The sequence below is a fragment of the Oncorhynchus mykiss genome, chromosome 2, assembly GCF_057628025.1.
Source record: "Oncorhynchus mykiss isolate SJ-2025 chromosome 2, ASM5762802v1, whole genome shotgun sequence".
NCBI classification, from domain to species: Eukaryota; Metazoa; Chordata; class Actinopteri; order Salmoniformes; family Salmonidae; genus Oncorhynchus; species Oncorhynchus mykiss.
In genome coordinates, this window is record NC_143023.1 from 63565876 (window position 1) to 63589765 (window position 23890).

The following is a 23890-nucleotide window of genomic DNA, read 5'->3' on the forward strand; positions in this document are numbered from 1 at the left end:
TGAAATGCTGTGAAATATGGAGTTGAATCATTCTTTATATCATTGATCTTGGCTTCAAAATACAGTTTCTTCTTATTTTTGTTGAGTTTAGTCACTTAATTTCTCAATTTGCAGTAAGTCAGCCAGTCAGACGTGCAGACAGACTTATTAACCACTCCTTTTGACCCATCTCTTTCAGCCATAAATTTTTGTTTTATTCCTCATCAATCCATGGAGCCTTAACAGTTCTAACAGTCTGTTTCTTAACAGGTCCATGTTTATCAATAATTGTAAGAAGCAATTTCATACATTGTGCATGCTCCTTATTAATCACATCAGACCAGCAAATATGTTTAACATCATCCACATAAGAGTCACAGACAAATATTTTGTATAATCTCTTATACACTATTTTAAGCCCAGTTTTTGGAACTTTGGCTTTCCTGGATATAGCCAGCTTATTGTGATCACTGCATCCAATGGGTACAGATCCATCTTCAGAACAAAATGTGACATTATTAGTACAAATGTGATCTTGGATTATCTTGTTCCTGCAGTGTTTGTAAACACCCTAGTAGGTTATTTTATAACCTGAACCACATTACAGGTACTGGTTACAGTGAGAAGATTCCTCTTGAGCGGACAGCTTGATGAAAATCTGTCAATATTCAGGTCCCCAAGAAAGTAGACCTCTCTGTTTACATCACATACACTATCAAGCATTTCACACATATTATTTTGATACTGACTGTTGCACTTGGTGGCCTATAGCAACACCCCAAAATGAAAAAGGCTTTAGAGTTGCCAGGTGAACCTGCAACCACAACACTGTAATAACACATGAAATACACTACGTGACCAAAGGTATGTGGACACCTACTCGTCGAACATCTCATTCCAAAATCATGGTCTTTAACATGAAGTTGGTCTCCCCTTTGCTGCCAAAACAGGCTCCACTCTTCTAGGAATGCTTTCACTAGATGTTGGAATATTCAGCCACAAGAGCATTAGTGAGGTTGGGCACTGGTGTTGGGCGATTAGGCCTGGCTCGCAGTGGCATTCCAGTGCAGGCCACTCAAGTTCTTCCACACCGACCTCGCTTTGTGCACGGGGGCATTGTCATGCCTTAACAGCAAAGGGCCTGACCCAAACTTTGGAAGCACAGAATCGTCTAAAATGTAATTGTATGCTGTAGCATTAATATTTCCCTTCACTGGAGCTAAGGGTCCTAGACCGAACCATGAAAAACAGCCCCAGGCCATTATTCCTCCTCTACCAAACTTCACAGTTGGAATTCTGCATTGGGTCGGACTGACAGATGGTGATGCGTGAGTCATCACACCAGGAACTTGACCACTATCGGCCTGGGCCTGTCACCTGGGCCGATGGTATGTTTTCCAGTTCTGTGGGCTCGCTCCACCTGAATCTTCCTGTGGTCCAGCTTCAGTTTCTCTGTGATCATTTCCCTCACTTTGTCCTCAGACTCCATCCAGGTCTCGTGGAGATTTTGCAATTCCGTCAACAACAATGTTGTTCCGCCTTGATCGTCCCTTGATAATCAGTTTTCTCTGTCATTATTGTCACGGATTAACATACAGAACTGATGTCCTCTCTCAATGACTTACAGATTGCTGTCATCTTGCCGTCGTACCTGTTTAAAGTCATCGATCTGACCCCGAGAGAACTGCAATCTGTTCTTCAGGTCCTGGATCTCTCTGGTCAGGTAGTCTAATATTTTATTTGTTGACTCCACCAGTATTTGGACACAACACTTGAAGCTATTTTCTTGTTGTTGTAACAACTGCTTGTAGAACTATTTTTATTTGTTTAAAAGATCCTTCACCTGTGATAGAGAGACACCACTGTCCTCAACGGTACTCCCGCCGGCTTTGGTCTTTGTCATGGTAGCTAGCAACGTAGGTTACGCTGTTACTCATCACAGTGCCAGACAGGGCAGGTCGGAGGGAAGGTTGTAAACAACAACAACAAACAGCGAGGACAAACAGCCACATGCCCAGGACAATCCTCAGTCTCAGCCACAATGGCATCACGGGCTGCGTTCAAGCCCCCAAGAAAACCCTATCTAGTTGCTAGGCTAGCTGCTACGCCAAACAGCTCCTCAGACCTGGCCTTGGTCGGCAGGATCACTGGATAGATAGTAGCAGTCCTTGCAACTGATGCAAACCGCGTCTGCTAAAACAGTTGGTATAAAGTTGCATGGTTGTGAGTTCAAATCCCACATGGGGCAGTTTATTTATAAAGGAAATGTCACTCTGCTGCTGGTCCTCAAGTCAAACGATGCATATTGAAGTAGATCATTAAAACAACGCCTACATTTAGACACATCCATGCAATATATGTAATATAATAGGATTGTTAGGCCCCGGCAGTCAGTGTTTGTGAACAAGGCTGAAGAAAGACGTGTTTTATTTAGAAATTCATTCATATTCTTAATTTTCTAGGTGATGACTGCACTTTTCTTCTCAACACCATACTGCAATGAATGTAAGATCACAAAAATATATAACAATTCAACCATGGGGGATTTGAACTTGCACTGCATGTGGAAATAGATGTCAGGAACGCTGCCCCTTACCACTGTAGCTAATATAATTAGCTGAACGTGCCAGTGGACTTCTGGTAAGTGAGAAAGTGTTGGGATCAGGTACAACTACGTGCTCAGCTGGCCGTCGCTAGCATCGTGGCTAATTTTGCCACATTGGCCTATGAGAAAATCTACCAGCTAGCCATTTAAAACCAATGGTTTAAACCAATATTCTTAGCAAAGTATGGCCCCTTAGAGATTTGAGCCACATTGAAATGGGCGTAGCCTTGAAGCGCACTCAAAACATTTTACCCACCCCCAAAATGAATATTTATGAGCAATTCCCTCCACCCACAACTTCTCACCTGAATGCATTGTTTGTTGGGCAAAGGCTGAAATTGTGGTAGAGTTGCCCTTTGAGAGTGAGTCGACCGAGACATCCCCCCTCTCCATTCCCCCCTCCAACCCTCTTTCACTGGCTGTGCTTTGTCGCCATGCTTTGCTGGGCCCAAGTGGGCTCCTGTGGACCCCCAATGGGCTGTGGCGTGTCCGGTGAAGGGCCCTCATTAGTGGGTAGAGAGCTGGGATTAAGTGAATCTCAGCTACAGGCAGGGCTCTACTATTTCTAGTCTACTCAGCACTGGACTGTTCAGGGCTGGGCTATCAAGGCCAGATAATGGTGTTTGTTTAGCCATTAGTCAGGCTCCGTTTAGCAGCCTCTCTCTGCTCTGCTCTGGGGGCCTCATCGAGATAGACCGACGGACAGACAGACAGACAGACAAACAGGCCGCAGTGTGACAGATTAGGGATGAGAGGGGAGAAGGATACTTTATAGGATTTTGGTGGTAGATGTGAATGGAGGCAGAGTAGGGGTGGTTTTCTCTATCCTCTGGATCAAATCAAAAGTTATTTGTCATGTGCTTCGTAAACAACAGGTGTAGATTAAACGTGGAACACTCACTTATGGGCCCTTCCCAACAATGCAGAGAGAAAGAAACTAGAGAAATAATAGAAAAGTAATACTAAATACACAGTGAGTAACAATAACTTGGCTACGTACACGGGGTACCAGTACCGAGTCAGGATGTGCAGGGGTACGAGGTCATTGAGGTAGATACAGTGCCTTGCGAAAGTATTCGGCCCCCTTGAACTTTGCGACCTTTTGCCACATTTCAGGCTTCAAACATAAAGATATAAAACTGTATTTTTTTGTGAAGAATCAACAACAAGTGGGACACAATCATGAAGTGGAACGACATTTATTGGATATTTCAAACTTTTTTAACAAATCAAAAACTGAAAAATTGGGCGTGCAAAATTATTCAGCCCCCTTAAGTTAATACTTTGTAGCGCCACCTTTTGCTGCGATTACAGCTGTAAGTCGCTTGGGGTATGTCTCTATCAGTTTTGCACATCGAGAGACTGACATTTTTTCCCATTACTCCTTGCAAAACAGCTCGAGCTCAGTGAGGTTGGATGGAGAGCATTTGTGAACAGCAGTTTTCAGTTCTTTCCACAGATTCTCGATTGGATTCAGGTCTAGACTTTGACTTGGCCATTCTAACACCTGGATATGTTTATTTTTGAACCATTCCATTGTAGATTTTGCTTTATGTTTTGGATCATTGTCTTGTTGGAAGACAAATCTCCGTCCCAGTCTCAGGTCTTTTGCAGACTCCATCAGGTTTTCTTCCAGAATGGTCCTGTATTTGGCTCCATCCATCTTCCCATCAATTTTAACCATCTTCCCTGTCCCTGCTGAAGAAAAGCATGCCCAAACCATGATGCTGCCACCACCATGTTTGACAGTGGGGATGGTGTGTTCAGCTGTGTTGCTTTTACGCCAAACATAACGTTTTGCATTGTTGCCAAAAAGTTCAATTTAGGTTTCATCTGACCAGAGCACCTTCTTCCACGTTTGGTGTGTCTCCCAGGTGGTTTGTGGCAAACTTTAAACAACACTTTTTATGGATATCTTTTAAGAAATGGCTTTCTTCTTGCCACTCTTCCATAAAGGCCAGATTTGTGCAATATACGACTGATTGTTGTCCTATGGACAGAGTCTCCCACCTCAGCTGTAGATATCTGCAGTTCATCCAGAGTGATCATGGGCCTCTTGGCTGCATCTCTGATCAGTCTTCTCCTTGTATGAGCTGAAAGTTTAGAGGGACGGCCAGGTCTTGGTAGATTTGCAGTGGTCTGATACTCCTTCCATTTCAATATTATCACTTGCACAGTGCTCCTTGGGATGTTTAAAGCTTGGGAAATCTTTTTGTATCCAAATCCGGCTTTAAACTTCTTCACAACAGTATCTCGGACCTGCCTGGTGTGTTCCTTGTTCTTCATGATGCTCTCTGCGCTTTTAACGGACCTCTGAGACTATCACAGTGCAGGTGCATTTATACGGAGACTTGATTACACACAGGTGGATTGTATTTATCATCATTAGTCATTTAGGTCAACATTGGATCATTCAGAGATCCTCACTGAACTTCTGGAGAGAGTTTGCTGCACTGAAAGTAAAGGGGCTGAATAATTTTGCACGCCCAATTTTTCAGTTTTTGATTTGTTAAAAAAGTTTGAAATATCCAATAAATGTCGTTCCACTTCATGATTGTGTCCCACTTGTTGTTGATTCTTCACAAAAAAATACAGTTTTATATCTTTATGTTTGAAGCCTGAAATGTGGCAAAAGGTTGCAAAGTTCCAGGGGGCCGAATACTTTAGCAAGGCACTGTATGTACATATAACTAGGAATAAAGTGATTAGGCAACAGGACAGATAATAAACAATAACAGTAGCATTTGTGATGAGTCAAAAGAAGTTAGTACAAAAATGGTCAGCGCAGATAGTCCGGGTAGCTATTGGCAGTCTTTTGTCTTGGGGGTAGAAGCTGCTCAGGGTCCAGTCCTGTAATGTAGGTGTCCAGGTGGCAGTGTGGAGTGCAATAGAGATTGCGTCATCTGTGGATCTGTTGGGGCGGTATGTGAATTGGAGTGGGTCTAGGGTTTCCGGGATGATGGTGTTGATGTGAGCCATGACCAGCCTTTCAAAGCACTTCATGGCTACAGACGTGAGTGCTACGGGGCGGTAGTCATTTAGACAGGTTACTTTGGCGTTCCTGGGCACAGGGACTATGATGGTCTGCTTGAAACATGTAGATATTACAGACGGGGTCAGGAAGAGGTTGAAAATGTCAGTGGAGACACTTGCCAGCTTGTCAACGCATGCTCTGCGTTCTGGTAATCTGTCTGGCCCGATGGCCTTGTGTTAAAATCACCGACCACTAGGTGTGCTGCCTTTGGATAAGCATGTTCCTGTCTGCTTGTGGCCCGATACAGCTCGTTGAGGGCGGTCTTAGTGCCAGCATGGGTTTGTGGTGTTAAATAATCAGCAACAAAAAATACAGATGGAAGCTCTCTTGGTAAATAGTATGGTCTACAGTTGATCAATTAGACCTGTGTGTGTAGCTAGTTACTAGATTATGTATGGTTTTGCTGTAACTGGCTATTGTCAGCATCAGTAAGTGGACTCCTAGGGTTGATATCTACTCCTAAACACTCAGTCTGTCAGCACACTGACTCATCTGGAGGTGTGACTGACATGTAGCAGCCCACACAAAACAGCCATTTAAAACCATCACAGCTCTCCCCTCTCTCTTTCTCCCCTCTCTCTCTCTCCCCTCTCTCTCTGTCTCTCTCTCTGTCTCTCTCTCTCTGTCTCTCTCTCTGTCTCTCTCTCTCTCTGTCTCTCTCTCTCTCTATCTGTCTCTCTCTCTGTCTGTCTCACTCTCTGCCTGTCTCTCTCCCTGTCTGTCTCTCACCCTGTCGCTCTGTCTCTGTCTGTCTGTCTGTCTGTCTCTCTCTCCGTCTGTCTGTTTCTCTCTGTCTGTTTTCTCTGTCTGTTTCTCTCTCCGTCTGTCTCTCTCTCCGTCTGTCTGTCTTTCTTTCTGTCTGTCTCTCCCTCCGTCTGTCTCTTTCTCTCTAATTCACACTCTCTCTACTTCTCTCCTTCTTTTTCCATCTCTCCCACTCTGCTTTCACAAGTCAGGACAAATTCTCTCTCCACACTTCCCTCTGTTCACAGTCTCTCTCAGTGCGTCATTGTTTGAAAACCACACTGCTTTACACAGTACCAGTGTTTAGGGTTAGGCAGTATCCGTTACAGATGAATGGGAGGGATTAGCACCAGTCAGGTTTGGTTGTAACGTGTGTAAGCTTGGTGTTTTTAATCCACCAGCATGTGCACGCCCCATACTGTACGTGTGACTTGTGTAAGAATAGGATTCCCGGTGATATAACAGGATATACAGTACACTGTATATTTAATGGAGACAATATTCCCCTTGAAACTCCAGAAACAGAAGGGTGAGACTAAACCATATTATGTTACAGGATGATACCTTCATGGCTCATTGCCATTTATGCCGCCGATGTTAAATCATTATAACCAATAAGGTGTGTAATGGATTCCTTCCCTGACTTCTTAATTGTAGGAAGGTGTGGACTTGTTTGTTAATGAACGGGAAGACTGTGGGAAGAGGTTGGAGGACTGAGAGTGTTGGCTGGTGTCTTTTCTGCAATGGGCTTGAGCTTTGAGGTAGTTTTGACTACTGGTGTGTGTGTCTCTTCTGCAGTGGGCCTGGCTGCTGAAGGTGTGTGTGTCTCTTCTGCAGTGGGCCTGGCTGCTGAAGGTGTGTGTGTCTCTTCTGCAGTGGGCCTGGCAGCTGAAGGTGTGTGTGTCTCTTCTGCAGTGGGCCTGGCTGCTGAAGGTGTGTGTGTGTGTGTCTCTTCTACAGTGGGCCTGGCTGCTGAAGGTGTGTGTGTGTGTGTGTCTTCTACAGTGGGCCTGGCTGCTGAAGGTGTGTGTGTGTGTGTCTCTTCTGCAGTGGGCCTGGCTGCTGAAGGTGTGTGTGTCTCTTCTGCAGTGGGCCTAGCTGCTGAAGGTGTGTGTGTCTCTTCTGCAGTGGGCCTAGCTGCTGAAGGTGTGTGTGTCTCTTCTACAGTGGGCCTGGCTGCTGAAGGTGTATGTGTCTCTTCTGCAGTGGGCCTGGCTGCTGAAGGTGTGTGTGTCTCTTCTACGGTGGGCCTGGCTGCTGAGGGTGTGTGTGTGTCTCTTCTGCAGTGGGCCTGGCTGCTGAGGGTGTGTGTGTGTCTCTTCTGCAGTGGGCCTGGCTGCTGAAGGTGTGTGTGTCTCTTCTGCATTGGGCCTGGCTGCTGAAGGTGTGTGTGTCTCTTCTGCAGTGGGCCTGGCTGCTGAAGGTGTGTGTGTGTCTCTTCTACAGTGGGCCTGGCTGCTGAAGGTGTGTGTGTCTCTTCTGCAGTGGGTCTGGCTGCTGAAGGTGTGTGTGTCTCTTCTACGGTGGGCCTGGCTGCTGAAGGTGTATGTGTCTCTTCTGCAGTGGGCCTAGCTGCTGAAGGTGTGTGTGTCTCTTCTACGGTGGGCCTGGCTGCTGAGGGTGTGTGTGTGTCTCTTCTGCAGTGGGCCTGGCTGCTGAGGGTGTGTGTGTGTCTCTTCTGCAGTGGGCCTGGCTGCTGAAGGTGTGTGTGTCTCTTCTGCATTGGGCCTGGCTGCTGAAGGTGTGTGTGTCTCTTCTGCAGTGGGCCTGGCTGCTGAAGGTGTGTGTGTGTCTCTTCTACAGTGGGCCTGGCTGCTGAAGGTGTGTGTGTCTCTTCTGCAGTGGGTCTGGCTGCTGAATGTGTGTGTGTGTGTCTTCTACAGTGGGCCTGGCTGCTGAAGGTGTGTGTGTCTCTTCTGCAGTGGGCCTGGCTGCTGAAGGTGTGTGTGTGTGTGTCTTCTACAGTGGGCCTGGCTGCTGAAGGTGTGTGTGTCTCTTCTACAGTAGGCCTGGCTGCTGAAGGTGTGTGTGTGTCTCCTCTACAGTGGGCCTGGCTGCTGAAGGTGTGTGTGTCTCTTCTACAGTGGGCCTGGCTGCTGAAGGTGTGTGTGTCTCTTCTACAGTAGGCCTGGCTGCTGAAGGTGTGTGTGTGTCTCCTCTACAGTGGGCCTGGCTGCTGAAGGTGTGTGTGTGTCTCTTCTGCAGTGGGCCTAGTGCTTAATCAGGTTCCCTGCACGCCAGCTGTGTCCACAGCAAATAGCCTCTCTGTCCCAGTGAAGAGGACACTCATCCAGCAGGGAGGGAGGAGGCCAGAAAGAACTGGGAGATTATCCCAACCTGCTGCTACGGTGTGAGGGACGGTGTGTGTGTGTCTGTGACAGAGAGTGTGTGTACTGTATGTGTGCAAGCAGCGAATCAGTGTGTCGGCTACTCCACTTGCAGTTTGTAGTCTACTCTCCACTCAAGTGGCCAGCTGGCAGACAGTAGATAGCTAGGGCCTTGGGACCAGCGACGATGCAGTAAACAGACAAACAGGCTATCATTCCTAATGAGGAAATGTGCTGTACCTGAACGGAAAACGAAGTGGGGGCCATACTGACCTCTGCTGCTCCCCGATACACACACAAGTATATGTTTTCGAAATGCATACTGCCTCCAGCTCATTACAAAGTGGTGTGTAACCAAAGATTTATATATGCACTAGATGACTGATAGGGGGCACTGTTTTGAAGCCTCTGCACCTCCATCTTGGCACTCCCCCACCATTGTTACAAATATTTTGGAAGCTATAGAAATGCATTTATTCATGTCTACATTTGTTTTTTGCCAGATGTATTACATTACAGACACCTCAATGCATACTTTTATATTATAAAATACAAAAATACTTAAATACATGTCATTTTGTTCTTGAAACATTTAATTGAAATAATGTAGAATTCCATTCATTCCTATGGAGGACTGCTTCTTCTGGGGAGTGCCAATATGGCCGATCGATGGTTTCAATGCTTCTTATTGGTAATCCAGAGTTTACGGTGAGCTCCAAAAGTAGTGGGACAGGATATGTGTTGTTGTTTTGGCTCTGTACTCCAGCACTTTAGATTTGAAATTATTCAATGACTATGAGGTTCAAGTGCAGACAGTCAGCTTTAATTTGAGTGTATTTTCATCCATATCAGGTGAACCGTTTAGAAATTACAGATGTTTTTCTAAATAGTCCACCCATTTCAGGGGACTGAAGGTATTGGGACAAATTCACTTATTAAAGCAGTCAAAAGTTTAGTATTTGGACCCAAAGTGTGATTAAATCAAGATTGTGACTCTACAAACTTGTTGGATGCATTTGCTGTTTGTTTTGGTTGTGTTTCGGATTATTTTGTGCCCAATATAAATTAATGGTAAATAATCGATTGTGTCACTTTGGAGCACAGGAGGTTGGTGGCACCTTAGGGAGGACGGGCTCGTGGTAATGACTGGAGCGGTATCAAATACATCAAACAAATGGTTTCCAGGTGTTTGATGCCATTCCATTTGCTCTGTTCCGGCGATTATTATGAGCCATTCTGTTTTGGAGTCACTTTTATTGTAAATAAGTATAGAATATGTTTCTAAACACTTCTATATCAGTGTGGATGCTACCATGATTACGGATAATGAGTGAGAAGTTACAGAGGCCTACATTTCATACCCCCCCAAAAAATGCTAACCTCCCCTGTAATTGTAATGCTGAGAGATTAGCATGTCTTGGAGGTGTGATATAAAATGCTAACCTCCCCTGTTATTGTAATGGTGAGAGATTAGCATGTCTTGGAGGTGTGATATAAAATGCTAACCTCCCCTGTTATTGTAATGGTGAGAGATTAGCATGTCTTGCAGGTATGATATAAAATGCTAACCTCCCCTGTTATTGTAACGGTGAGAGATTAGCATGTCTTGGAGGTGTGATATGAAATGCTAACCTCCCCTGTTATTGTAATGGTGAGAGATTGGCTTGTCTTGCAGGTGTGATATAAAATGCTAACCTCCTCTGTTATTGTCATGGTGAGAGGTTAGCATGTCTTGGGGTATTTGTATTTATTATGGATCGCCAAGGCAGCAGCAACTCTTCCTGGGGTCCGGCAAAATTAAGGCAGTGATACAATTTAAAAAACATTACAATACATTCATAACATATTTCACAACACACTAAGTGTGTGCCCTTAGGCCCCTACTCCACTACCACGTATCTACAACACAAAATCCATGTGTATGTGTGTGTATAGTGCGTATGTTATCATGTGTGTGTATGCATGTGTCTGTGTCTATGTTCGTTTTGCTTCACAGTCCCCGCTGTCCCATAAGGTGATTTTTTAATCTGTTTTTAAATCAGATTTTACTGCTTGCATCAGTTACCTGATATGGAATAGAGTTCCATGTAGTCATGGCTCTATGTAGTACTATGTGCCTCCTATAGTCTGTTCTGGACTTGGGGACTGTGAAGAGACCTCTAGTGGCATGTCTTGTGGGGTGTGCATGAGTGTCTGAGCTGTGTGCTAGTCGTTTTAACAGGTGCTTTCAATGTCAATACCACTCACAAATACAAGTAATGATGAAGTCAATCCTTCCTCCACTTTGAGCCAGGAGAGATTGAAATGCATATTATTAATGTTTGTTCTCTGTGTACATCCAAGGGCCACCCGTGCTGCCCTGTTCTGAGCCAAGTCCCTTTTTGTGGCACCTGAACACACAACTGAACAGTAGTCCAGGTGCTATTAAAACTAAGGCCTGTAGGACCTTCCTTGTTGATAGTGCTGTTAAGAAGGCAGAGCTGCGCTTTATTATGGACAGACTTTTCCCCATTTTAGCTTCTGTTGTATTAATATATTTTGACCATGACAGCTTACAATTCAGAGTTATTCCAGGCAGTTTACACATTTTTTTATTACAAGATTTAACTGATGTTTAGGGTTTAGTGAATGATTTGTCCCAAATACTGTGCTTTTAGTTTAAGAAATATTTAGAACTTGCCACCCATTCTGAAACTAACTGCAACTCTTTGTTAAGTGTTGCAGTCATTTCAGTCACTGTAGTAGCTGATGTGTATAGTGTTGAGTAATCTGCATACATAGACACACTGGCTTTACTTACTGGCAGGTCTTTAGTAAAGATTGGAAAAAGTAAGGGGCCTAGACAGCAGCCCTGGGGAATTCCTGATTCTACCTGGATTAAATCAAATCAAAGTTTATTTGTCACGTGCGCCAAATACAATAGGTGTAGACCTTACAGTGAAATGCTTACCTACAGGCTCTAACCAGTGGTGTGAGAAAAAAAGGTATGTGTGTGTGTGTGTGTGTGTGTGTGTGTGTGTGTGTGTGTGTGTGTGTGTGTGTGTGTGTGTGTGTGTGTGTGTGTGTGTGTGTGTGTGTGTGTGTGGGTAAGTAAATAAATAAAACAACAGTAAAAATAAATTTGAAAAAAGAGTAGCAAGGCTATATATATACAGACACCTGTTAGTCAGGCTTATTGAGGTAGTATGTACATGTAGGTATCGTTAAATTGACTGCATATATGATGAACAGAGAGTCACAGAAGCGTAAAAAGAGGGGTTGGCGGGTGGTGGGACACAATGCAGATAGCCCGGTTAGCCAATGTGCGGGAGCACTGGTTGGTCGGGCCAATTTAGGTAGTATGTACATGAATGTATAGTTAAAGTGACTATGCATATAAGATAAACAGAGAGTAGCAGCAGCGTAAAAGAGGGGTTGGGGTGGGGCACATAATGCAAATAGTCCAGGTAACCATTTGGTTACCTGTTCAGGAGTCTTATGTCTTGGGGTTAAAAACTGTTGAGAAGCCTTTTTGTCCTAGACACTTGCCAGTTGGTCCGCACATGCTTTGAGTACACATCCTGGTAATCCATCTGGCCCCGCGGCTTTGTGAATGTTGACCTGTTTAAAGGTCTTGCTCACATCAGCTACCGAGAGCATTATCACACAGTCATCCAGAACAGCTGGTGCTCTCGTGCATGCTTCAGTGTTGCTTGCCTCGAAGCGAGCATAAAAGGCATTTAGCTCGTCTGGTAGGCTCACGTCACTGGGCAGCTCGCATCTGGGTTTCCCTTTGTAGACCGTAATAGTTTTCAAGCCCTGCCACATCCAACGATCGTCAGAGCCGGTGTAATAGGAGTCAATCTTAATCCTGTATTGATGCTTTGCTTGTTTGATGGTTTGTCTGAGCGCCTAGCGGGATTTCTTATAGGCGTCCGGATTAGTGTCCCGCTCCTTGAAAGTGGCAGCTCTAGCCTTTAGCTCAATGCAGATGTTGCTTGTAATCCATGGCTTCTGTTTTGGATATGTATGAACAGTCACTGTGGGGACGACGTCGTCAATGCACTTATTTATGAAGCCGATGACTGAGATGGTGTACTCCTCAATGCCATTGGATGAATCCCGCAATATATTCCAGTCTGTGCTAGCAAAATAGCCCTGTAGCGTAGCATCCGTGTCATCTGACCACTTCCGTATTGTGCGAGTGGTACTTCCTGCTTTAGTTTTTGCTTGTAAGCAGGAATCAGGAGAATAGAGTTATGGTCAGATTTGAAAAATGGAGGGTGAGGGACAGTTTTGAATGCGTCTCTGTGTGTGGAGTTCATTGCTGCATAGAGTCTGTGTAGAGTTTTTTTCCCTCTGGTTGCACATGTGACATGCTGGTAAAAATTTGGTAAAACGAATTTAAGTTTGCCTGCATTGAAGTCCCCGGCCACTAGGAGCGCCACTTCTGGGTGAGCATTTTCTTGTTTGCTTATGGCCTTATAGAGTTGGTTGAGCGAGGTCTTAGTGTCAGCATCGGTTTGTGGTGGGAAATAGACGGCTACGATTAATATAGATGAGAACTCTCTTGGTAGATAGTGTGGTCTACTGCTTATCATAAGGTACTCTACCTTAGGCGAACAATACCTTGAGTCTTCTTTAATATTAGACATCACACACCAGCTGTCTTACCAGACGTAGTTCTCTGTTCTGCCGGTGCTTTGAAAATCCCTCCAACTCTATATTATCCGTGTCGTTGTTCAGCCACGACTTTGTGAAACATAAGATATTGCACTTCTTAATGTCCCGTTGGTAGGATAATCGTAATTATAGGTCATCAATTTTATTTTCCAATGATTGCATGTTAGCAAGTAGAGTTGACAGTGGGAGTTGACTCGCTCGCCTACGGATTCTCAAAAGGCAGCCCGATCTGCGTGCTCTTTTCCTCCGTCTTTTCTTCACGCAAATGACTGGGATCTGGTGCCGGGAGAGCAGTATATCCTTCTCGTTGGATTCTCATGTTTTTTATGTTAATGCAGGATGAGTTGAACACAGTGGACTTCCTACTACGAGACACCGCCTCAGTGCTAACAGCATACATCTGGTTCATAGGCACATGATTACTGCATAGAATAGCTGTTGGATCAGCAGAGGCATTCAGGGCAGTTAGAGGGACATAAATTAGACTGCTTACATTGTGTCTAACAACGCCCCTGGTATAATGTATATTTTCTAGAGCATTATGACGACTCAGCGACACAATGGTAGGGATTAACTGAGCTGGGCTTGGGTCATTGATAAGTGGTTGTCTCAACGCAGCCTTATAATTCTGTGAAAGGATCCAGGTACTCAAATGATTTGGGTGGATCCCATCCTCCATATAAAACGCGTTTTGTTTCCAGAAGGAATTGAAATTGTAAACAAAAGTTACACCCATTGAGCTGCAATAATCACTTAGCCAGTTGTGAAGGGAAAGAATCCTGCTAAAGCGTTCAATGCCACGATTCAGAGAGGGCACAGGGCCAGATATGATGGGTCTTTTGTTAGTGTCTAGCAGAGATGCAATCAGCTCTTTGAAATCCAGTTTCAACTGTTCAGAGCTTCCCTTCATAACATCATTAAAACCCACATGGACTACGATAGAATCAATGTCCCAGTCCTGACGTAGTACATTCGGGAGCAGCTTCGTAATGCTTTGTAAAGCCCCGGGATAGGACATTGTTTTTTGCACCAGTTTGATTTCTAACCATGGGGTATGATATGTGTGCCACATTTGTGCGTCTGCAACTTTCTCATTCGTCATTACTCACGTTTAATTCAGGATGATCATACTTCATGGTGTGTGACATGCTGAAGCCTGCCTCGTTGCCGATGCACTTGAATGGTGAATGGAAAGCCCGCTTCAATTACCAGTTGAGAAATAAAAATAGTAGCTATTTTTAATCGTGGCCATCGAAACCGTTAACACGCGATTGCATTTAGAGTTGATGCGCCATGATTGGGCTAATATAAGCACGTTTCGCTCCAGCAGCAACGAACCAGCTGTTTGATGAACTATAGCAGCAGCTCTCGCTCCACATCGACTGTTATTTCAATCAATGAATAGGCTAAAAAGGCATTTTTGCAATGGGATTTTTCTTCTCCCGGACAATTGGCCGGTGCCAATTTGATTTTAACGGACAAAATATTACTGGCTAACGGAAGCCCTGACACACACATACACACACACTAATGTGAGGATAATGTGTGTTTTAGTGTATTCTGGTCATGGTAGGTTTCAGGGGGATGGTACTTCGGCCAGGACAGCTGGGTCTCTGTGTGTTATAGACCAGGCTAGTTCCATCAATGGCTGCCTGCTCAATGCCCTGCATCACAATGGCTAGACTGGTTGCCTGGGCCAGTGGCTCATTGCAGTCAGTCAAATTGAAATAAATTAACTGCCTACCCTGACGGCAGGGTAATTGTTCATATGGAAATTGGATTTACGTTTTCACACAAGCTTCCCTAAGCACTTTTAAAACAATTTCACTCAGATGGGTAGGAGGGGACAGGCTCATGCATTTTTTCCTCTCCCTGACTGGAAGAAAGAACAAAGAGCTCTCGGCGCCGTGTAATGCACCTGACGGAGACATTTGTTTCCGCCGCCGCCGCTCCTTGTGCGCCGCTAAACCCACTTTGTCATTTTGCCTGTAACTCGCTTTAACACCCTCGCACTGAGACGCGCGGAGACAGACAGACACACAGGGCCAGATAGGCAATTGGGCGTTAACCCCTCTCTCACCCCCGGCCCCTAGGGTCGGGCCACTAATTTAATGGTGGTTCACTTTTATCAGCAACGTCACACTAAGAAAGGCTTTAATATAAAGACGTCACCGCCACTGTCAGGAACGGCATCTGCTGGACAGTGAAAGAGGGAGGATAGGAGCGCTAATATGAGAAATGCTGAATATGAATGCGGGCTGCCGCCTTATGGGGTGATATCCTATTATGTTTGCGATGGGGGGGGGGGGGGGGGCTGTTATTTCTTTATTGATATCTCACTATCTGTTTAATGAGAGCTAGGTCTGAGAGCAGCACTCGTGCTGGGTTTGAAGATCGGTGTCCGTGACTCACTGTCTTGCGTCTCAAATGGCACCCTACCCCCTATAAAGTGCACTACTTTTGACCGGGACCCATAGTGCTCTAAATATGTAACAAGGTGCCCATTTGGGACGCATCAGACGTCTGTCTGTTCAGCATAGTGGAGATGTAATCAGCGGACACTCACTTCCTCCTGCAGGCGGCCTGGCCCGGGTGTTATCCTAGTGGAGGGGATGAGGGGGGGGGGGGGGGGGTCCTCGTCTGTGCCAGAGAGGATGATGGGTAGAGTACTGTAGACCTCCGTTCTGCTGCGGACACCCAATGGCAGTCTGGAGAAAGGTATCCGGGCGGCAGGAAAGGATTCCGCTGTCAGCGTTTCAAGCTGTGTGTGTGTGTATGTGTTCATTCGACTGTGTTCATGGCCTGCTCACACCTGCCATTTTTCAATTATATTTAATTTTCCTCTTCTGGGAGATGCTTTTCCTGTGCGGGCATGTCCTGACGTCTTAGAGGAGGAAGGGTGGTGATGTGGGAAGAGATGGTAGGCAGCCAGAAGCGTGAGGGCTATCCAGTTAACAGGCAGCAGGACACACCCAGTCTTTGCCCTGCTTTTCAGGCCTGTACAAGTAGCTCCCATAGAAAAATGTCCCTTTCTCTCTCCTTGCCCTTACACTAGTATTTCCAAACTTTTCAGACAAGCCTGTGAAGTTAAGGCAGCCGGTAGCGCTTACCATGAAGCCACGATGAGAGATTGGCACATCTAGTTAATAATTTTCTCTCCTCGAGGTAAGTCGTCTCTCTCCTGCACTGGGAGAGAGACGATCAGGGCCGAGGCTTTCTCGGGAGCGTCTCACTTTCCAGATGTGCCTGCTTCGTTAGCGCCTCGCTCGTTTCATTATTATTTATCCCTGGCCATTGGAGGCTTCATTAGCTGCAGGCTTGCGCAGCGCGCTGAGTGACCCACTAATTTCAGCAGCTTTTTATTTTCTTTAGAATGGCTCAGCCTATGTAGGAGAGACTTTCCCTGCCTTCATATCCCATACAGAGGCATAGAGAAGGAGAGAGAGAGGCTTCTTCAGAGTAGAGAAAAGCCGGGACAGCCCAGGGACAAAGGGGCCACCTCCACCTGTGTCATTACCACTGTGAGTCTGACTGTTCCTCTGAAGCTCTTTGAAGCCTCCTTAACTCCAGTGTTCTGGATTAAGCCCATGAAAAAAGGATGAAGAGTGATAGAGAGGAGAGGAGACATCCTAGGAGAGAACGAGCTCCTTTGAAAAAGAGTGCAAATTTGTTTAACAGCAGATTTATTTTTATATATATATATATATAGGGAGTGAGAGATTTGCATGAATAGGCGAAATAAATAGTCTTTGATGTAATGGAAGTAAGTCAAGCTGAGTTTCCTGTTACCCAAGTGAATGCTTCCTGACAATTCTACCAACTATTGTAGCCTCGTCTACATCCTAGTTTGGGAAAGCTGCTTCGAACAGTCTGTTTGATCATGCACTGTTCACAGGCAGTGGACCTAAGTCGGGATATTCTAGGCGAGAGAAAGCAGACAGTGACATTTTGAAAACCCATATATTATTTCTTTGTGTGAAAGGTTTTGCAACAGGAAGTTGGATTGCTAGACTGACAGCGGATTATGGATGTCGAGTAACGAATATGAATGGATGAGAAATGGAATGTCCTCTTTTCTATGAGTGATTATGACTGGCAGGGTCACGATCGGAATTGCAGTTTTAAAACCACATTTTAAGAAGTCATAGCTCTTATTCTAGACTAAACGAAGGCCGAACCCTAACAAAGTAACCGAAGTCTTGCTCGGTCTACACAATGAACACATCATGAAGGCATCTATAGTTGATTTCTTTATAGGAAAGCCCATCAACTACCCGTTATGTTACATTGCCTTTAGTGAGGGGCCATTGGTATTGGTCCTAAGTAACCCTGTAAAAAGTGAGTAATTTCATCGGAGAGTAGGCGCATGCTAGCCTAGTACATGAACATGTCCGTGAATCACTATGGCTGTGTTTACACAAGCAGCCCAATTCTCATCCTTCTTTGACTAATTGGTCTTTTGACCAATCAGATCCGCTTTTTTGCCAATGATTGGTTCAAAAGATCCAAATTGGGCTGCCTGTGTAAATGCCGCCTGTTTTGTCGGTGTTAAGAGACCAGGGAGACTTTCAGCCAAACACCACCCTGCTATCCTCTAAAGAAGACTAACCAAACACTCCTGGTGGGAGTGAGTGTGTTTATAACGCAGTTTCAATTGGAATGAAATTGTTTAAGGGTATGAATTAAAAAGAGCAGATAAGTTGACCTAGAGAAATGGGGCTCCGAAAGGAATGAGGTTGTGAAATGAAAACAAGCTAAATAAAATCAGGGAATAGGGGAGGATGGACACTTTCATGAAAATGGGGGTAGGAGCTTAAATTAACTGGGCCCTGAGGGCAAATGTCTAATCAGTCCTCTCCTCACTTAGTACTCTGAGGGAAGGCAGGTTAACATAATAAAACACTGATTCACAGCCAGGCACAGGCTGCCTTCCTTCTTCCCGGGAAGCTTCATCAGGGATTTTCAATTTGACGAGTGTGGCTATGGGCTTAACTGCCTAGGTGAAATGAGCAGAACCATATCTATCTGTGTGTGTGTGTGTGTGTGTGTGTGTGTGTGTGTGTGTGTGTGTTTGGGCGTGTGGAGGTGCGTGCGTGGATAATGTTTGTGCGTGTGACTGTGCATGGGCGTATAGGTGTGTATTTGTGTGTGAGAACAATAGTCACAGAGGTGGGCCATTGCAGATTCACCCACCTGCAGCTCGACATTAACCACAGCGGTGGGCAATCAGCAGCGTGGGAGGTGGGTGTCTTTGCCACCTGCTGTTTGGAAGTGTGGGGCTGTTTTTGTGTATCAAATTTTGCCGTGTGATCATATCCCTCCATTTAACAAAGAAACCTGCTTCCTGCACATATTGCATTTCCTCTAAAAACAGCAGAGAAGGAACATGGTGGATTTCTGCCCTGCTCTGTCGACTGCCATTGTTTGATTTCAAACTACGGCTCTGCGATCTAGTTCTTGGCCATATTCTACTCAGCCCTGGGAGTTTCTCTGTAAAGTGTATCCGATCGACCTTTACGATCTCATTCATCCTGATACGAAGCATCCTTCTTCAACGTGAGTAACTGGAACACGGACGGGCATCGTTGAGCGAGGATGCTTTTCAGATCGACCTGCTTCTAGATGTCCTTTGACGTGCATTACATTCAGGGGTTTCCCTCCTGACCCCAAACTCATGACTGAGGACCCTCTGGGCCGACCCATGTCATCATTAAACCTGCTTGTTCGCAGTGCCACGATGCAGTACCTCTAAACTCACCGTTATGCTGCTCTCAAATGTGATGCCTTACGTAAGTGGATCCCAATTGCGATCCTCGAGTACCCCTAACTGTACACGTTGTTACTGTGGCCCCGGACAAGCACACCTGATTCAACTTGTCAACTAACTATCAAGCCCTCAAGGAGTTGAATCTGGTGAGTTCGTCCGGGGCAACAACAACATCCTGTGCTGTCGGAGGTACTGGAGGACCGGAGATGGGAACCGCTGCTTTAGGTGATATGATGCCGTCACAGCATTTCAACCGACATTGTCTTCATCGGGTGTGTATCACCATTTACCCTCTCTCCCTCTCTCTCTCTCTCTCTCTCTCTCTCTCTCTCTCTCTCTCTCTCTCTCTCTCTCTCTCTTCTCTCATCCAGAGATGGCGAGCTGGGTCCAGGCCGCTCCTCTCCTCCCCCTGCTCCTCCTGTTCTGCCTGTCTGCAGCCGGGGGCCCGCTGCAGGAGGAGGCGGTCCTGGACTTCCCCTCCAAAACGGCCATCAACAACGTGGTGCAGGACCCTCGGAGCGGCCGCGTCTACCTGGGCGCCGTCAACACCATCTACCAGCTGGACGCAGCGCTGCGCGAGGAGGCCCGCGCCGAGACGGGCCCCAGGGAGGACGCCCGCACCTGCACCCCGCCCGTCTCGGCCTGCCAGGACACCAAGCCCAGCCCTAACGTCAACAAGCTGCTGCTGGTGCACCCGGCCAACGGCTCGCTCATCGTCTGTGGCTCCCGCTACCGGGGAATCTGTTCCCTCCTCAACCTGACCAACGTGGAGCAGCAGCTGTACTACAGCGACTCGAAGGGCGAGAGGACCTACGTGGCTAGTATCGAGGACGGGGTGGCCGTGGTGGGCGTCATGTCTACGTACGTTAAGGACGGCAACGCCTTCAATGTGTTCCTGGTGGGGAAGGGCTACGGCAGCCTGGACAGCTCCAAGCTCATCAGCACGCGCATCCTCCAGGACTACCGCGACTGGGTGGTGTTCGAGAGCATCGTCGAGGCGTCCACCGTGCAGGCCACGCCCTTCGTGCCCAAGTACCTGCACGACTTCCGCCACGCCTTCAAAGAGGAGGGCTTTGTCTACTTCCTGTTCTCCAGGACCATGGGAAGCACCGATAACAAGAACTTCACCTTCGTGTCTCGGCTGTGTGAGGACGACCCTCACTACTACTCTTACACAGAGCTGCAGCTTAACTGTGGCCCGGGGAACAGGTACAACAAGGTCCAGGCAGCCTATGTGGCGTCCCCAGGTAAAGAGCTGGCCCGGGGGATGACGGAGTCGGGCCAGTATGGTCAAGTACTCCCCTGGCACAAGGTGTTGTTCATGGTGGCCAGTCCCTACGATGACAGCGCTGACTCGGCCCTGTGCATGTACCCTCTAAAGGCCATCAACGAGAGGCTGGTGGACCTCATCAGCGCCTGCTACAGCGACTCGGGCAAGATCGCCGGCACCCCAGCTGTGGACATCCCCTACTCCTCCAAGACAGACGAGTTCTGCACCTCCCGCATTGATGTAAGTAGCGCAGCCTTTGTCATCCACTTCAAACGGCGCGTCAGAAGAGGAGAAAGAGAGTCAGATTTCAAACCATTTTTTTTTCACTCCCTTTAATCAATAATGCAAAGATATGACACGTTCGGGTTGGATTTCAGGCCTTTGTGTTCAGGGGTAGGGTGGTGGGGGGGGGGGGGGGGGGGGGGCTGTATCACTCATCTCTTTCCCTTGATAGATGGCTTTAAAAAAGCCAATCTGCTGTTGAAATAATAACAACGTGGACACCCCACCTCTGTTTTAGTAAAAAGCCTGGAGAAATGTCACCATTCTCAGATTCATACACAGAGCTGTGGATGTCAGGACTGACCGGCCACCATTTAAAAAACAAAAAAAGATTTACATTTGCAATGTTTTCAAACATTGGAGTTAAACGAGCTTATATGTTGGGTTCCGATGGGCTACGACAGTTGAACTAAGCTCACGAGGCATTTATAAGTTATATTCTTCAAGAATCAATGGATACATCATTCATTTATAATTTATACGGCCCAAAAAATATGTGGCAACCGCAGATTGCCCCGCTAAGGGACCTAGTATATCTCCTATCTCTTCTCTTCCCCCCCTGCAGAAAGACACGCTGAACAACTTTAAGTGTGGGGCGGACTTCCTTCCAGCTCCACTGGCCAGTAAGCCAGAGTTTGCCCTGCAGGCAGAGGTGGTCATCACCAGGACGAGCATACTGACCGCTGTGGCCGTCGCCGTGGAGAACGACCACACTATCGCTTTCCTGGGGAACAGCCTGGGAGAGGTGTACAAGGTAAGGAGAGGATGCTACGGAACAGGACGTGTGGTGTGGAAGAGGGGCGTTCGGGGAGGTGTACAAGATGTGGTGCTGGGGGTCATGTAGGGGAGCCATACAAGGTAAAGGGGCTGGGGGCGGATGCTATGATAGAGGGAGTTGCTGGTGGACAGATTATTTTGTTGTTTGTGCTGTGCCCCATTGAATGAGCCCAGCATGTGTTGAGAAGGAGCCTAGTGTGGGTTCATTGTTGACAGTTGTTTGTCTGTTTCTGCCTGGCAGGTGCATCTGACCACCAACCCAGAGGTGTACAGCAGAGGACCAGGGGACACCACGGGGGAACGAGTCAACAAAAACCTCTTCTTCGATGCCGGCCACAGCCACCTGTATATCACCACCGAGAAAAAGGTACAGTGCTCCATTACCGTTCTGTACAGTCCTCCAGGAAGTTCTGTACAGTCCTCCATTACCATTCTGTACAGTACTCCATTACCGTTCTGTACAGTCCTCCATTACCGTTCTGTACAGTGCTCCATTACCGTTCTGTACAGTCCTCCATTACCGTTCTGTACAGTCCTCCAATACCGTTCTGTACAGTTCTTCATTACCGTTCTGTACAGTCCTCCATTACTGTTCTGTACAGTGCTCCATTACCGTTCTGTACAGTCCTCCATTACCATTCTGTACAGTCCTCCATTACTGTTCTGTACAGTGCTCCATTACCGTTCTGTACAGTCCTCCAATACCGTTCTGTACAGTTCTTCATTACCGTTCTGTACAGAGCTCCATTACCGTTCTATACAGTCCTCCATTACCATTCTGTACAGTCCTCCATTACTGTTCTGTACAGTGCTCCATTACCATTCTGTACAGTCCTCCATCACTGTTCTGTACAGTCCTCCATTACCGTTCTGTACAGTCCTCCATTACCGTTCTGTACAGTGCTACATTACCGTTTTGTACAGTCCTCCATTACCATTCTATACAGTCCTCCATTACCGTTATATACAGTCCTCCATTACCGTTCTATACAGTCCTCCATTACAGTTCTGTACAGTCCTCCATTACTGTCCGGAAACAGTGCTCCATTACCGTTCTGTACAGTACTCCATTACCGTTCTGTACAGTCCTCCATTACCGTTCTGTACAGTCCTCCATTACCGTTCTGTACAGTCCTCCATTACTGTTCTGTACAGTCCTCCATTACCGTTTTGTACAGTCCTCCATTACCGTTCTATACAGTCCTCCATTACCGTTCTGTACAGTCCTCCATTACTGTTCTGTACAGTCCTCCATTACCGTTTTGTACAGTCCTCCATTACCGTTCTGTACAGTCCTCCATTACCGTTCTGTACAGTCCTCCATTACCGTTCTATACAGTCCTCCATTACCATTCTATACAGTCCTCCATTACTCTCCGGAAACAGTGCTCCATTACCGTTCTGTACAGTCCTCCATTACCATTCTGTACAGTCCTCCATTACCGTTTTGTACAGTCCTCCATTACCGTCTGGAAACAGTGCTCCATTACCGTTCTGTACAGTACTCCATTACCATTCTGTACAGTCCTCCATTACCGTTCTGTACAGTGCTCCATTACCGTTCTGTACAGTCCTCCATTACTGTTCTGTACAGTCCTCCATTACCGTTTTGTACAGTCCTCCATTACCGTTCTGTACAGTCCTCCATTACCGTTCTATACAGTCCTCCATTACCATTCTATACAGTCCTCCATTACTCTCCGGAAACAGTGCTCCATTACCGTTCTGTACAGTCCTCCATTACCATTCTGTACAGTCCTCCATTACCGTTTTGTACAGTCCTCCATTACCGTCTGGAAACAGTGCTCCATTACCGTTCTGTACAGTACTCCATTACCGTTCTGTACAGTCCTCCATTACCGTTCTGTACAGTGCTCCATTACCGTTCTGTACAGTCCTCCATTACTGTTCTGTACAGTCCTCCATTACCGTTTTGTACAGTCCTCCATTACCGTTCTATACAGTCCTCCATTACCGTTCTGTACAGTCCTCCATTACCGTTCTATACAGTCCTCCATTACCATTCTATACAGTCCTCCATTACTCTCCGGAAACAGTGCTCCATTACCGTTCTGTACAGTCCTCCATTACCATTCTGTACAGTCCTCCATTACTGTTCTGTACAGTCCTCCATTACCGTTTTGTACAGTCCTCCATTACCGTTCTATACAGTCCTCCATTACCGTTTTGTACAGTCCTCCATTACCGTTCTATACAGTCCTCCATTACCATTCTATACAGTCCTCCATTACTCTCCGGAAACAGTGCTCCATTACCGTTCTGTACAGTCCTCCATTACCATTCTGTACAGTCCTCCATTACCGTTTTGTACAGTCCTCCATTACCGTCTGGAAACAGTGCTCCATTACCGTTCTGTACAGTGCTCCATTACAGTTTTCTGTACAGTCCTCCAGGAAGTTCTTTACCGACCTCCATTACCGTT

The 23890-nt window shown here is 46.4% G+C and overlaps 1 protein-coding gene across 1 annotated transcript in view; it reads left to right on the forward strand.

Annotated features, from left to right (window-relative positions):
• plxnb2b (plexin b2b) overlaps positions 1 to 23890 on the forward strand; it is a 180954-nt gene that overhangs the window by 114987 nt on the left and 42077 nt on the right. The window contains exons 3-5 of the mRNA XM_036952823.2: positions 19490 to 20628; positions 21236 to 21424; positions 21689 to 21814. Of these exons, the coding sequence (XP_036808718.2) occupies positions 19492 to 20628; positions 21236 to 21424; positions 21689 to 21814 (1452 nt within the window). The 5' untranslated portion in view covers positions 19490 to 19491. The remainder of the gene's footprint in view (positions 1 to 19489; positions 20629 to 21235; positions 21425 to 21688; positions 21815 to 23890) is intronic.